The sequence below is a fragment of the Canis lupus genome, chromosome 15 (assembly GCF_011100685.1).
Source record: "Canis lupus familiaris isolate Mischka breed German Shepherd chromosome 15, alternate assembly UU_Cfam_GSD_1.0, whole genome shotgun sequence".
Taxonomy (NCBI): domain Eukaryota; kingdom Metazoa; phylum Chordata; class Mammalia; order Carnivora; family Canidae; genus Canis; species Canis lupus.
The window spans coordinates 29,494,438-29,510,125 of NC_049236.1; the positions used below are offsets into that span (position 1 = coordinate 29,494,438).

Below are 15,688 nucleotides of genomic sequence, written 5' to 3' on the forward strand. Positions count from 1 at the left end.
ACAGAGAGAGAGAGGCAGAGACACAGGCAGAGGGAGAAGCAGGCTCCATGCACCGGGAGCCCGACATGGGATTCGATCCCGGGTCTCCAGGATCGCGCCCTGGGCCAAAGGCAGGCGCCAAACCGCTGCGCCACCCAGGGATCCCTGTTTATAGATTCTTTAAGAGATAAAGCATGGCAAATATTTTTCTTTAATAAAAAAGGAGCTCTTCCTGAAAAGAATTTCAAAAGGAAATAAAAGACACTGTTCCCAATGTGGCCCAAAACTTAAGAGTAAAATAATGAGCTATGCTTGTGAGAATTAAAAAATAAATTTCTCTTTAATCCTATTTGTTTTATCTCAGTTTTTTTGTAGCTCTCGTTTAGTATTTTTAACACAGGTGACTATAATGAACTCTGCAATATCAAGGTCAAACATAAGTGTATCACATAACCCCAGTAATTTTTAGGATATATACTTAAAGATAGTCATAAAAGTTGTTTTTAACAGCGGTTTTCACAAAACATAATATAGTTAGATAAAATTACCTTCAAATGCTGCTTTTCTAAATCTGAGGTTTTGAGCTGTGTCTCTAAATCTTTTACTTTTTCCTTTAGTTGATCAGGATCTGCCAAAAAAGTTTTAAAAGTCAGATTCCATTTTTCCCCACTCTGACAAAGGATTTCTTTTAGAGAATAAATAGAAAACTAAACCACGGCCTAGAAAATAGGGCATTTTATGGCTGAAAAACTTTCCAGGCTGTGAATACTGTAATGCTACCTTTTACAGTATTGTAATTCCATAGCAGACCAAGAGAAAAACCATCTGCTGGGTATTAGATGGGTAGAATCAGGGTAATTTTTCTAACCTAGAAGAAATTATTTTCCAGAGAAAAATTCTGATCTGAGCCAGGAAAAATTGTTAGGTACTAAAAGGACAACAAAATAAGTAGACTGTTAGGTAAGGGTCTACAGCCACAGCTGGCCAAATGCTCCTGGTACCCAGCAGTATTGACTATTCCATGAAGTTAGTCCACATTTACTGTGTAATTACTACACGAAAAATATGCCAGTCAGGATGGATAAAACAAAGAGAAATAAATCCTAATGCTATGGTCGGAAAATGTTAAGTACAGTACAAGAGCCTTAATTTCTTGGATCCTTAACCACTCCCCTCACCTGGAGTTAACATCTCTAAATTTATAATGAGAATCAGTGGACAAATGGAACGTTTTATTTCATTGTCATCTTTGCTAGAAACATTTTCTTTAAATTAAACATAACATCTAGTATGTCATGTCATTTTGCAGCCACTGAAGTGTAAAATTTTAAAAGTAATGCTAAACTTTGAGAAATTAATGGTCAGCAAGACACATTTTCATGAATGAGACAGGAAGGTTGGTACTCTATTACAGTTCCCTTGGAATGGTCCCCTAATTATGAGCTGGAGACAAGAAATATTTTCCTCATCCTTTTCTTTGGGAATAGTCAACAGAACTCATCTTCCTTTGGAAAGCAGAGCAAAATGATACTTTTCAAAACTTCTCTCACCTTTGTAGAAAGTACTCGCTATTTTTTATAAAGTCGGTTCTTAATCACCGGAATGCTGTATTGAGTTGATTGTCTTAAAGGGGTGCTATACGTTACACAGCTTAAGAACGTAAAAGTAAAAGTAGTGCAGTAAAAGTAATTACTACGTACAGCACTTTCTGGAGTTTGCTTAAGGTATTGGATTGCATGATTGAAATGGCAAATTCCATACCAAAGAATTATTCCAATTTATACCTGAGCAACCTTTGACTATTTCAAACAGCTTTTTCAATATTCTACTGTACAGTCTTGTTGATACTTTGTATTTAAATAGTGCTTTAGAATTGCCAAGACCATTTCCGTTTGATTTTGAACCTTAGCAATCTTTGAAATATGTTAGGTATCCTTGTGTCCTGTAAATAGATGAGGAATATAAGGTTCTGAAATTCCCTCTCAGGAAACTTAGGTTTAGAGAGACCTTGCCAAACGTCATAGCATCAGAAGGTCTTTGGGGGTGTGCTAGTCTGGTACCCTAAGCTGGCTACTAAAAGAGATACTGTTGAGAGAGATTTACATGACTGTTCTAGTTACCAAAAGGTAGATAAGGCAGTTTGCATGGTCAAAAACAGGGAATGGTGAGGGGCTTTGGAGTTCCATAGATTTAGGTTTCATCCTGCCTGTCAATGCCTAGCTGTTGTGACCTCGTTGCTTAACTTTAAGGTGACAATCCTAGGTAAAACGGAGACAACGGTACCCACCAAACAGCATCTTAAGAGTTAAATTATAAAATGCTTGTAAAAGCACTTAGCATAGTGTCTGGTAAACTCGTACATGATAGCCTTAAAACAAAGTAGTAACAAGAATATGTGGTAGGATACCGAAAAAGGTGTATGAAATAGTCAGACTGTTCGGGTATAAATTGATATAAACCTTTGGAATAGAATTTGCCATTTCCCCATCACACTATTAAATATACATAATAAATGGTTCTTGTTAACATTGATGTTCTCAGAAGTCAACCACGGGTTTGTGAATATTGAACCATTCATAACTCTTAGGGAAAAAATGTACACATATACATACTCATATTTTACATAAAGTATAATTATAATCCTGGAAACAACTCATCCTGGGTAGATTCTATTTTCTTTGTTTTACAAAAAAGAAAACAAAGTTCAGAAGAGTCAAGTGACTCGCCTGAGGCTGCACCCCTCGTAAATGTCAGAGTTGGGATTTAAACCCAGACCAACTGGCCCTAGAACCAGAGCTTCTTGCCCTTTGATGCCCTGCCCTGTACTGTCTCCATCCTCTGGTCATTTGTATGAGAGCTGAAATAAGGTAGAGTCTCATCTTACTGGATCTCATCTGGAAAAAGGTGGGTCAGAACTTAATATTTCACTACTGTATCTGCGAAAGCACTAGGAATACTAGTTTGGGGGTTAGAAGTAAATTTTAGTGAGTAGCTGAATTCACAAATACAGAATCTGAAAGTATTGAGGATCAACTGTTAATTGCATATACATGTATACACGACATATACACATGGATACATACGCACATAGCAATGCAATGATTAATCACTTGTGAATTGGAAGCATGTAGAAGCCTAGACTTTAATGTTTTAATTTGTAAAAGGGAAAGAGAATGCAGACAGTGTTCACTATATGTAGTTTTTAAGTTAATAATGAGAGGATGGGGTGCCTCCGTGGTTCAGTAGGTTAAGCATCTGACTTCAGCTCAGGTCATGATCTCAGGGTCCTGGAACTGAGCCCTGCATTGCATGGGGCTCCGTGCTCAGCGGGGAGTCTGCTCCTCCCTTTCTCTCTGCCTTTCCCCCCAGCTCCTACTCTCTCTTTCAAATTAATAAACAAAATCTTAAAAATAAGAGGACAATAACATTTAGAAGATAATGTTCAGAGGGCTTAAAAGGGCCTATATATACTTAGAAACTGGAAGCCACAAACTTCATATTCAGTGCTTAGCACTTTATCATGATTAAATGTAACACTTAGATGGAACATAAAGAGAAAAACATGGAGTATCTGCTAGTCGATACTATAAAGAACTCAGAGGACTCAATGGGAACATTATTCTTACATGAAGGAAAGAACTCTGAAAACCTATCGGATTTGATTTCATAGGAAGACAGTCATCAGAAATCTGAATAAATAAAAAAGGCAAGCCCTAATCCAAAAACTTGGGTTAGCTAACATGCTATAAGTATGTTATAAAGTACTTTACCAGATACAGCGCTTTCAGCTCCGCTTTGGTCTTTGTTAACTTCTAACTGATGGATTAATTCCGCCTTTTCTTTTTCCAGCTGACTTTTAGCTAATCTAGAACACAATGATTATGAGTTCAACCAAAACCACAAAAACCAGTCATTGATTTATGAAATACATGGGTATTTCTTTTGAACTATGTGATGTAAATTGCTGAGAACTTGCTAATAATTCATAAAGGTAAAGAGTTCTTCATTTACTCTGACTTGCAATGCTACCTTCTCAAACTGAGATCACTGAATGAAAATTCTTCATGATTCTTAAAAGTCTGACCTGATGTCATTGTTAAGTTTTCCTTTTGGAGGAATCTCATGAGAGTATTCCACACAGAACCCTGTAAGTAAGTAATTTTTTTTCTCTCTCATTAATATTTGCCTCTGGAAAACTAAGATCTAACACATTTTGTACTATTAAGAAAGTTTAAATTGGAAGCTTGGCACTTATATTAGGATCTGGTTTACCCTTTTTTCAGTATCTATTATGTAAGAGTAACTGGCATCAGAAGGATGAAATAAGACTGATAAACTTGTTAGACAGCAAGGTTGAAAAATCCTAATCTCTGTAGGTAACAAACCTGGTCATAATTTAAAGTCTATTTTTTTAAAAAAAGGGTAGTCTTACAGATAATGTACCTTAGAACTTGAAGCTCTCGTTGAAGGCTTTGCTCTGTCTCAGCACCTTCAGGAACATGTTTGAGAATCGCAATCTTTGGGCATAATGAAAAATTAAGAGACAAAGTCTGACATGGAAATACGAGGTTTTATAAAGATACACATTTTCTGTAAAGGGTATTAAAGGTTGGGTTTTCAAAAGCCCACAAGATATGAATGCGTATCTGTTGTGTTCTATTCACTATTCATTCACAGTAATTCCTGAGTACTGCATGCCAGGCATTGTCCTAGGCACAGGGAATGGAGTGATGAAAAAAAAGACAAAAATCCCTTCTGGCACGTTCCTATGGTCCTTGGATATGATTTAGTGAGAAAGATACAGGGTAGGAAAGGAAAGAATTGCTAATCTAAGGGGTTTGGCTTAAACAAAAGGTTGAATGGTGGTGCCATCCACTTGATGGGCCTCCCAGGGGAGGTATTATCAATTGTTCATTTTTATCTACAAAAACAATGCCAAGGAGTGGCTTGAGCTGTAACACATTATTTTCTCTGGGAAAGAAAAATTACTTGCCTGTTGCTCGAGGTCTTCCGTGTATTTCTTAGCTTTTTGTTCCCTCTCTGTTGCTTGTCGTACAAGCTGTTTAAGATCAGTAAGGCTTTGGGTTTTTTTGGCAATATCAGTTTCCAATTCTTTCAACTTAGTTTCGTACATTCTAAAAATAAAGGTAAAAAATGGCATAGAAACAAAATAATTTCTCTCATTGACTTAAAAGCCAATTCAAATTATTGCACTAAAAATAACAGACTGTCTTACTCTTTCTTCTTGTCAAATCTAGTCAAATTCTACATATTTATTTAGTAATGGGTGACAACAAGGGCTAAGTATTCCTAATAGGCCAACTGAAATAGAGGATTTGAGTGTTTCCCAAGGTTATCAACAAAGGTGGAGCCTGAATTTGACCACTGTCAAAAGAAGATTAAAATTAATATATTTTCAGTCACAAAAAATATAGTGCAATTCATCCATGAGAATATCAAATTCTGTATTATTGGGTAATCTTAGAAATATATGTAAAGATCACAAGTTAAAGCATTTCATATATACTTCCTGCATACACACAGAGAAGCATACAGAGAAAAAATGAGGTATCCATGTAGAACAAAGCCAAAAGGACACTACTGGGAAAGGAAAAAACGTACAAAGCAGGGGTGATAAAATGGCATATGACATTAAAATCTGAATAGATTTGTAACCTTTAAAGAAATGACCAATAGTTAAAAAACCCAACTCCAAAAGAAAATTTTAAAACATTAAGCAAAAATGATTTTATAGCATATCATACCACCTTAAAGGGAGACCATGCTCATAATATTCAAACTTTACCAGAGAAAAAAAGAAAGAATGCTGGGCAAGAAAATCAGGTGAGGACAGTATAAGGAAGGGAAATTATTATTTCAATACATTCAAATAGTTGTTGATACACCTTAGAAACTATGATTGGAAAGGAATGTTCTTAATCTGACAGACTGTCCACCAGAGGAGTGAAGAAGTATCAGAAGCTTACTCCTTGACTTCAGTTCTCCATTCAGATGCCCCACCCGATCAGAGAGGCCTTCTTTGATCAGCTATTTAAAATAGTTCCAATACCACCCAGTTTGTCTCAGCTGTCAGGATTAGGCCTGATAAGAACAGATGCCATTAGTTTGTTGAGTAAATATGAAGATTTCAGCCTGAGGAGGACCTAGGTGTCATGGGCCCCAAAGAAATCTCTCCACCACTTTACTAAGTGGGTGTATAATGCCAGCTGCAGATCCTAGCAAGGTTTTTGTTGGTTTTTAAAGTTTTTAGATTTAGGGAGGCTTGAGGCCAAGGATCAGAATTAGAATTAGCCTTCTCTAGCTCAAGTGGATTCTACAAGAACTTTGTAACTTTTTCAGAAGAGTTTACTGAAGGCCCACCCTATGCTTGGTTACTTTTCAGTTCTCAGATTTAGAACACACAAATGATGTAAAAGGCACAGTCATCTTCAATTATGGTTAAATATTACCCCTCTCAAATGTGTATAAACTTTATGAACCCGTTTCATGTTAATAATTTTTCTGCAGCATCTCAGAGACCTTTTTAGAAAAGGAAGTACAGGGATGATCATCTCTAGATTAAAAAACAAACAACACGAGCTCACAGAAGAGATGTTATTTACTTAAGGTCACAGTGAGACTTCAGTATTTCTAAAGCCATGGAAACCACCCAGCTAGCTATACAGAAACCAGGCAAATAGGCCTTTTAGAGGAACATCTAACGTGAAGCAGAGAGTCTGGCATGCAGCATGAACTACAGTAAAGTATCTGCTCAGTAAATCTCAAAGTAACTCAAGATTCTGAGTCTACATGTGATTGTAGAAGGAGGTAAAGGACCAAACCAGCAGTCAGCTGATAACCTTGCTAGTTGAGAGCTTCTGCTAGGGTCCAAGCAGACAAGACAGATTCCTTTTCCCTCAATCGCACATGTTATTTCATTTAGCCCTCCCACTAGCTGTCTTGCAGAGTTAAGAGACAGCAAGATAGGGGAGGAGGGGCTCTGAGTACTGTCAGTATGGTGTTAGGACAGGAACCAAGGACTGTTCTCTAGGACTGTGGCCACCTGGGCTGTATTCTAATCTGCCTGCATAACCTTCCTCCTCAGACCTGTGGACAGGGCCAAGTACAGTGCAGCAGACCCACGTAGGACTTGCTGTAGCCTCATAATGCTAGGGATGGTGACTTGATCCATCCCTCCTCAAGCCTACTCTAAATAACAGGTAGACATCAAATGAGAGACTGGAGATATATGGACATAAAGAACTCTTTGAATATGGTAAGATAAAGAGGAGTTTGCCTTTAGCATTGGGGCCAGCAGATGTAAAGAACACACTTCATACAGGATGACTCTAAGAGGAAGACATGGGTAGCATCATATTAGTTTCTGGCTTCTATATGCCTTAAAGCAGCTGTTTAAGACAGGAAATGAGAATGACACCAAAGCTGCCTACTGACTCATTAGAGTCATGATGAGCCGCCCATGATGACAGTGGTGATGTTAACTAGTGAGTTCCTAACACTTTGACAGTGACAAAGTTTATGTGACCGGTAGGAATCACACCTGTAGAAAAGGTTCACAGGATGGAAGAATGTCTAGGGTCAGAAAGCAAAGGCCAGTGAGAACTGAAGCTACTGCTGAATTCATCTGTCAAGGCTGTTTGAAGAACAAGTTGCCCAAGATATAACTCCAAGACTAGGGGCACCTGGGTGGCTTGGTCAGTTGGGCGACCAACTCTTGATTTTGGCTTGATCTCAGGGTTAAGATCAGGCCCGGCGTGGGGCCTTGCGCTCAGTGGGAGTCTGCTTGGGGTTCTCTCTTCCTCTGCCCCTCCTCCTGCTCACACACATGTACTCTCTCTCTTTCTAAAATAAATAATCTTAAAAAAAGAAAACCCTCCAAAATTGCAGTGTAGCCCAGTTCCAGTATGCTGTAGGTTGCAACAAGACAGCTCAATTGTTCCTGGCTTATACTTGAGGTAGAGAATGAATGTAACATGGAGGCTGAGTTGTGGCTGGAGCAAAGCAGCAGCCGGCTGAAGCTGGGCACCACTGTTGGAGGCTCGCAGATGATAGCTGTTTCCTGATGCCCACCCAGCTCCAACACCCTCGGCCCAGCCCCAGCTCTGCTTTGTCATGTGCACTGCCACCTAAATTAAATATCTGAAGGAAGAAAAAACACCTTTTACCTGTTCTAGCATTGCCCCTAAGTATCGTGTTAAAAAAACAAAAAAACAAAAACAGTATCATGTTAAAGCAAACCACCAAACAGTTCATGAAGGAAAGAACTAAGTTAATCAGAGTAATGTCATACTCTTTTTTAAACATTAATGGCAGCAGTAGAACTGGTTAAACTTTGTGCAAGTTTTAAACTATTTGTTCCTACCTTGTCATAACAATTGATTTCCAGCTCTTGCTGTCAGCACCTTCTAGCTGTGGGCCTCTACTTTCTGCCAACTGTAATCTCTTACCAGTCTCTTCTAGTTGAACTGTCATCTTCTCATTTAATATCTCTAAATTATTCTTAGCTATCCGCAATTTTTCTGCAGCTTCAGTCTCCTATCATTAAAGACTAATTAGTATAAGGTAACAAAACAATAGTGTTCTCAAAGATGTAATACATTCAAAATTACCACTATAAATCAGAAAACAAAAGTAACCTGGCACTCTAAATGCTGATTAAAATTCCAATAAAAATCCAATGTTTCCTTTACTCTAAAATAGCAGTATGATCATAATTAGAACAGATCATATAAACGAGGTTAGGAAAATATATTTGCAAATATTTTACTCTAGTGGTTACTTTACATTTGTCATCTTTGTAGTATTTATAGATAATGGGATAGTTTGTCTCAATACACTCAGAAGATGTTTTGCTTTGACCAATACTTGAGAGACCTAGTTGTGAGCATAAACTATGTGTAAGTACCTTAGATAATTTCCACTATTAAACTTTCATTTAAAGCACACTACACTCTGGCCTCACAGTATATTCAGATACTGCTGTAACTAGCCTAAAAATCTCAATTTCAGTTTATTCACTGGATCATCCATATAAATAGCACCACCTATTTGGGGCAAGGAATATATTTCGCAACTTAAATAGAAAGGAATCTTACTATTTAACAACACAGTTTCATATATTCCTTACATCAGTCATTGTTCTGAGCCATGTGCACTAATCTTAATGCATTTAAATCCTGCAGGAACTCTGTGAAACACGTATATTTATCATTCCCAATCTTATAGATGAGGAAATTGAGGGATAGTGAGGGGTTGGTAGCTTGCCTTTGTTTCCACAGCTAGTAATTAGTAGAGCTAGGATTTGAACCCCAGACAGGTAGCTTCTACATTACACTGCCTCTTAATTTATTATTTTCAGTGTACCTCATGGTGAAAGGATGGCAGCCATAAAAATACAATTCCTAAATCTTTTCATATCTACTCTGAATAGACATGCTCATTAACTTTTTCATTCAGCTTTTCCAAGATGTATTAGTTAATTAACATAAAAAGTAATTATTAATCAGTAATGAATGTCATACTTTTTTAAGTTCTTTACGAAGCCTTTCATTTTCAGCAACAATCTTCTCTGTGCCTTTGGTCTTGGATTCATAGTGTATGCTCAACTGACGTCCGAGGTGAGCTTTAAGTTTTTCTAATTCAGCCTATTACAAACAAACAAACAAACAAACTATAATTATGAAAACAAGGAAATAAAAGATCCTATAAACTCATTAAAACTTAATTCAAAGCAGTTTTAGAGACCATTTTTTGATAGAATTAAAGCCTTCCCTTTCTTTTTTTTTTTTTTTTTTAATTTTTATTTTATGATAGTCACAGAGAGAGAGAGAGAGAGAGGCAGAGACATAGGCAGAGGGAGAAGCAGGCTCCATGCACTGGGAGCCCGACGTGGGATTCGATCCCGGGTCTCCAGGATCGCGCCCTGAGCCAAAGGCAGGCGCCAAACCGCTGCGCCACCCAGGGATCCCCTTCCCTTTCATATTGGTCATCTAGAGCAGAGGTTTCCAACCTTGGTTACCCAGAATGAGTTGACACTTAAAATCACAGTATCTATAGTAGGACCCACCCCAAAAGAGCAATATCAGGACTGGGGGCCTAGGCATCCACATATTTGAGAACAGACACAGGTAGGTATTTATGCAGCCAGAGTGAGAACCATTAAAACCATTTCATATAACAGGAGTATATTTAAAACCTTCCTTAAAAAATAGAAATTATAATAGTAGAGACATTCCATGTGAATAATCACATTAAAAAATTACCTTCAACTTTTCATTTTCCAGCTCAATATTAGCCATTTTTTCACTGGTCAGTATTCCTGATGCTTTTTTCAACTGTTCATTTTCCCTCTGGACTTTTTCAACAACTTTTTTCATTAAACCAATGGTTTTTTCTAGTTCTGGGATTGTCTTTCCACTTCTACCAGACTACAAAAGAATATGTTACTTTTTATCTGATCAAATATCTGAGACAGTAGAATATAAAACACCAACAACATAACAGGCTCATTATTATACTTGTTGATTCCTAACTTTTAAAGCCAAAGCCTGTATTCAATTCATTGTTAAAATAATCCTTTGCGATAGGAATTATGATCCTCAGGACTCAGAGAATTTGGTATTCCTAGTCATGCAGCCAATAAGTAACATCTCAAATACTCCAGCCTTGATGTCTGTTACAAATTAATAAGTTTGAGAACCTAAATTTTCTATTTAGCTAATGTTCTTTCCTGTAACCTGAATTTTCTTTATATGAAAACAACCCACAAAAGAAAAGTTGTGTCATTAAAAAGCTCATAAGTAACCAAATTTGAATTGCAGAATAGAGGTGATTTTCTCTAAGATCAGCCATGATTAGAAATTCAGTTTCTAATATAACTATAAGAGACATATGAAATTTAAAACAACCTAGTGTAGAGTTGTTAATAGAGATGGGTCACTAATAACTGTCTCTTATGCTTTAAAATAAGGTTTTTAACAGTTGAGCAAAAGAATCTGCTTACATATTTGCATTTTAGTCAGTATTCACACTATGCAATGAATAACCCTACATAATTTTAATACATAATTTTACATAATTTTAATATATATTTTCACAACTTAGAAAAGGCCAAATTAACAGATTTTTATTTATGAAATTAATGTTGCTGTCAGATGTTTGTTCTGAATACTTTTCTAGTAATAACTCAATATTTTCACCAAATCTGTCATATATTTAATATTATTACTTGTATAAGTTTTTATAATAATCGCTTCCATTTGTGCCACTTGCTAACATGAAATCAACAGGGGCTTAAATCTTTGGCAGGGGCCTCATAAGCAGCATTTATTCATTGTAAAAAGTGAATACAAAATAACGAGAAGAAATATGCAAGAATAAAAAAATTGGGAAACATATTACAGAACATTATACTAAGAAGCTGCCATGGAAATCATAAAGAATAGTTACATAATGTTAGAATTGGACTAAAAGCAGTTAGTAGTTACCTTAATGAACAGAAGGAGGGTTCCTAGAAGTTAAATGTTTTCAAAGTGTGAAGGGAGATGCAATGAAAAAAGATGTGGAGTCCCAATTGAACTCAAATGCATGCAAGGTGTGACATGATAAAATTCATTGACTTGAAATGAAAAAAGCTTTATGATGTTTTACATTGTAGACACAGCAAAATAAAAACCAAGACTACTGGCAATAGTAAAAGCATATTGCTACTGTTACGACATATCCAAACTTGCTTTTTTCATTACCAACTTCTCACTTCTGATACCAAAACAAATATATGGCAAATTCTCACACACTCACCCCTCTAACACGACCAAGTTTCCGTTCAACTTCTGCTTTTTCTTTCTTAAGAAAATCACACATCTCCTTCAAATCTCTTACTTGACTCTGAAAAGTTAGAGCAAGCACAGAACAGTTTAACATAGTCATAGCTGCTGAAAAGGAAAGGCAAATCATTCATTTGAACTATCAGTCTCTTTAGCTGTATAGGCAAACTGAACAAGACGGTCTCTACAGCAATAAGGATTTTGAGCTAAGACATATGTTGAATTAAAGTTCATTAATACAAGGATATTTTATATATGAATTTCAAGAAATATTTTCCACATTACTACCTTAGTACAGAGTTTAGAACTTTGATTTTAATCGCCCCATAAATTACGTATGTAGACCTTTACCCAGATGGCACAGAGAAATAGCTGAACTAATAGTACTGGTTCTGGTCCTAGAAGTAGGATATAATTATATCATTACCAGTGAAATTAACGGACTGCTAATATTCTAGGTTAGAAAACAGAATGGGAACAATTAGCCAGCCAAAAGAAAAAAGTTCCCATAAATAGGATGAGATTTGGAAAACTAAAGATAAACTTATAATAATCAAAGTAAAATTCCTAAAAGAGATAATTACCCTGATTTTTTTTAAATGTAGAGAATTAATTTTTTAGAAATGTCCTAATATTTTATTTTTTTTATTTTTATTTTTTTATTTATTTATGATAGTCACAGAGAGAGAGAGAGAGAGGCAGAGACACAGGCAGAGGGAGAAGCAGGCTCCATGCACCGGGAGCCCGATGTGGGATTCGATCCCGGGTCTCCAGGACCACGCCCTGAGCCAAAGGCAGGCGCCAAACTGCTGCGCCACCCAGGGATCCCTGTCCTAATATTTTAAAGAGTGATGATTGTTAATGAAATACACCAACCATCCTCTTGCCTCAGGGCTTTGAACTTGCTATTTCTGTTGTCTGGAACTTTTTCCAGTACCTGTATGACCCACTTCCTTACAATCCCCTAGCTCTCTGCTAAAATATCACTTTACTAAGAAAGCCTTCCCCTCTTACTCTAATTTAAATAGCAGTTCCATACACTCCCAAACCAACCAACACACACACACACACACACACGCCCCTTTCACACCAACTGTGCTTTCTATCACTTAACATCAACTTGACATACTATATATTGACTTTTTACTTATTACCAATCTTCCCTACTAGAATGTAAGTTCTACAAGTGCAAGAAGTTTTTGATTGCTGTTTCCCAGCACTTAGGAGAGTGCCTGACAACAAAGTAGGCTTTCAACAAATAAGTGTTACATGAACAAATGTAGAAAGTGTAACACTGCCAAAGTATTTCACGAATGCGAGTTTCTGACATCTTCATAAACAAATATGAAGAGGGAGAAAAAGGTTTTCAGGCATTAGATTTCCTAAATAGAGTAAAGAACATTAAATTTACCTTTAATCTTGGCAAATCTTTATTTGCTTGTTCAAGCTGAAATTTTAGTTCAATATTTTCAGATGACAACTTCAAGTTTTCCCTCTGAAGCTCTTGTTCCTTTTGAAAATGATCATCTGACTCTATCCCGGAAGTCTTCAGGAAAATAAAGTTGGGAATAATTTTAAGTTTTAATAATAAAAGTGGCATAAAACATATTGGATAAGAAAACACTAGCTAAAGGGGAACATTTTTCCTCAAAAAAAAAAAAATGAGAGAGAACTCCTGGAAGAACAGCTCCAAATAGATAAATTAGAATATGAGAATTGCAGGAGAAAAGGCAATGCAGTTTAATTAATATAGAAAGCAAAGTCAAGAATGTCTTAATAAGGGGCAGCCCCAGTGGCGCAGCAGTTTAGAGCCGCCTGCAGCCTGGGGTGTGATCCTGGAGACCTGGGATCGAGTCCCACGTCGGGCTTCCTATATGGAGCCTGCTTCTCCCTCTGCCTGTGTCTGTGCCTCTCTCTCTGTCTGTCTCTATGAATAAATTAAATCTCTAAAAAAAAAATGTCTTAATAATGTCCACACATAGACTATCTTCATTATCTCCATGTATACTCTCATAATGGCTAATAAACTAATTTGTGCCAGGTTTTCCTGTCCAAAAGTATGGTTATTATTTGTTATGGATTGATTATATTATACCCTAAACCCTACCCCACCCTCAGATTCATATGTTGCAGTCCTAATCCCAGTACCTCAGAATGTGACCTTATTTGGAGATGGAGCGTTTTCAGGGGTACTCAAGGTAGTCAGTAAGGTGGGCCCCAACCCAGTCTGAGTGGTGTTCTTACGAAAAAGGGAAATTTGGATACAGACAAATGCATAGAAAGGAGATCATATGAAGGGGCAGGAAGAAAATGGCCACCTACAAGCCAAGGAGAAGGGCCTGGGATAGATTCTTCCCTCACAGGTTAAAGAAGGCATCAGCCCTGCCAATTCCTTGTTTTTTTGACTTCTGGCTTCCAGAACTGTGAGATAAGTTTCTGTCAGGCCACCAAACCTGTGGTGCTTTGTTACAACAGCCCTAGCAAACAATACACAAATCTATAAAAAGCAGTGCCTTAATTTCTTCTTCTTTCTTGGGAAAGCTCTTCTTCCTTCCTTGGGCGAGAGCAATCACTCCCTCCTCTGAAATCCAGTTACACTATATTTGCATTTCTCTTGGCATGAATCCACTTTGGGTTATACTTATGTTCAGCTTTTACTTCTCATCCTAAACTACGAGTCATTTGAAAGAGAAATATGTGCTTGGTTACTTTATCCGACACAGTGGGAAGAAGAACACCACCTATCTTGTATGACTTACAAGCATCATACAAAATAATCTTGTGTAAATACTCAGCATAGCTTAGTTTGTCCTCCCTCACCCCCTTCTCTCTCTCTCTAGTGACTTGATGGACTATCAAGTCAATAACTCCACAAACATTATAGTTTAAAAAAATACAGTACTGTACAAATATATCCATTATACATGGCTCTATAATGTGTTTTAATTAGCAGTAGGTTAAATACTTCACATTGATATATTTATCCTGAGGTAATAAAAACAAGTGTAAACAAAATTAAAGACACTAAAAAATAGGATATAGAAAAGTAAAGAAATTCTAGGCGGTTTGATTCTGACCTGAGGGCACAGAACACTGGCAGAGACACTGCTCGTATCCACCAGACTTCTATTCGTTCAAAGGAATGTGTGTGCATATGCACATATAGAGTGGCAAGAAAAAGAAGACAGACGTCTTTGTTGATGTCTGTACCACAGAAATATGTCTGTGCTTATTCTCTGTCAAATAACCCAAGTATACATTCTGATCAACACTAGGCAAATCCTGCCACCTGCAAAATCCTCGATTTTTCCATCTTACAAATGAAGGCATGAGATGGGGTAATTTTTAAGGCCTCTTCAGACACAGAAATCTGTAATGCCCTGTCTCTGAGCTCTTGTCACCCTCACTTCATCTCATCTGTCCGTGGTAGCTATTTATCAAATGATAAACACCTATGGGTACCACTGGTTGAAAGACATAAAATACATTAGATATCACTCACAGAAGAGAATACTTCTATCTTATGATTTCATATAAAGTTTTTTGTTTTTTTTCTTTTTAACACAGTTCTCTCCTCACTAAAACATGGAGGCAATTATGTAAATACTTAGGGATCACTTTTACCCTCAATTCTCAAAAAACAAAATTAAAAGTATTGAAATTGTCCAGATTTCTGGAAAATAAATTCTAATGAAACTCTCTAGTTTGTAAAAATAATATAAATAAAATTTATAATGAATTTTATGAGATTTCCAATTCTTTTACAGAAGAGGAATCCTGCTAAAAGGGATATACTACTAGGGGTGCCTGGGTGGTACAGCTGGTGGGTTTCAGCTCAGGTTGTGATCTCAGGGTTGTGAGAT

General features: G+C 36.9%; 2 protein-coding genes across 7 annotated transcripts in view; one reads left to right on the forward strand and one right to left on the reverse strand.

Moving 5' to 3' along the window:
- The window catches only part of C15H12orf29 (chromosome 15 C12orf29 homolog), a 59,128-nt gene that overhangs the window by 12,984 nt on the left and 30,456 nt on the right, over positions 1-15,688 (forward strand). The window contains exons 8-9 of one of the 3 annotated variants that reach the window (XR_005370450.1): positions 3,829-4,130; positions 9,557-9,617. The exons of the other annotated variants lie outside the window; for them this stretch is intronic. The gene's annotated coding sequence lies outside the window, so the exon portion shown is untranslated. The remainder of the gene's footprint in view (positions 1-3,828; positions 4,131-9,556; positions 9,618-15,688) is intronic. 3 annotated transcript variants of the gene reach the window in all.
- CEP290 (centrosomal protein 290) overlaps positions 1-15,688 on the reverse strand; it is an 86,903-nt gene that overhangs the window by 1,447 nt on the left and 69,768 nt on the right. For all 4 annotated transcript variants that reach the window (XM_038558604.1, XM_038558603.1, XM_038558601.1 and 1 more), the window contains 9 exons: positions 13,237-13,371; positions 11,800-11,886; positions 10,263-10,427; positions 9,522-9,644; positions 8,363-8,535; positions 4,973-5,114; positions 4,423-4,496; positions 3,750-3,844; positions 528-607 (listed from right to left, as the gene is read on the reverse strand). In XM_038558604.1, coding sequence (XP_038414532.1) covers positions 528-607; positions 3,750-3,844; positions 4,423-4,496; positions 4,973-5,114; positions 8,363-8,535; positions 9,522-9,644; positions 10,263-10,427; positions 11,800-11,886; positions 13,237-13,371 — 1,074 coding nt within the window. The remainder of the gene's footprint in view (positions 1-527; positions 608-3,749; positions 3,845-4,422; positions 4,497-4,972; positions 5,115-8,362; positions 8,536-9,521; positions 9,645-10,262; positions 10,428-11,799; positions 11,887-13,236; positions 13,372-15,688) is intronic.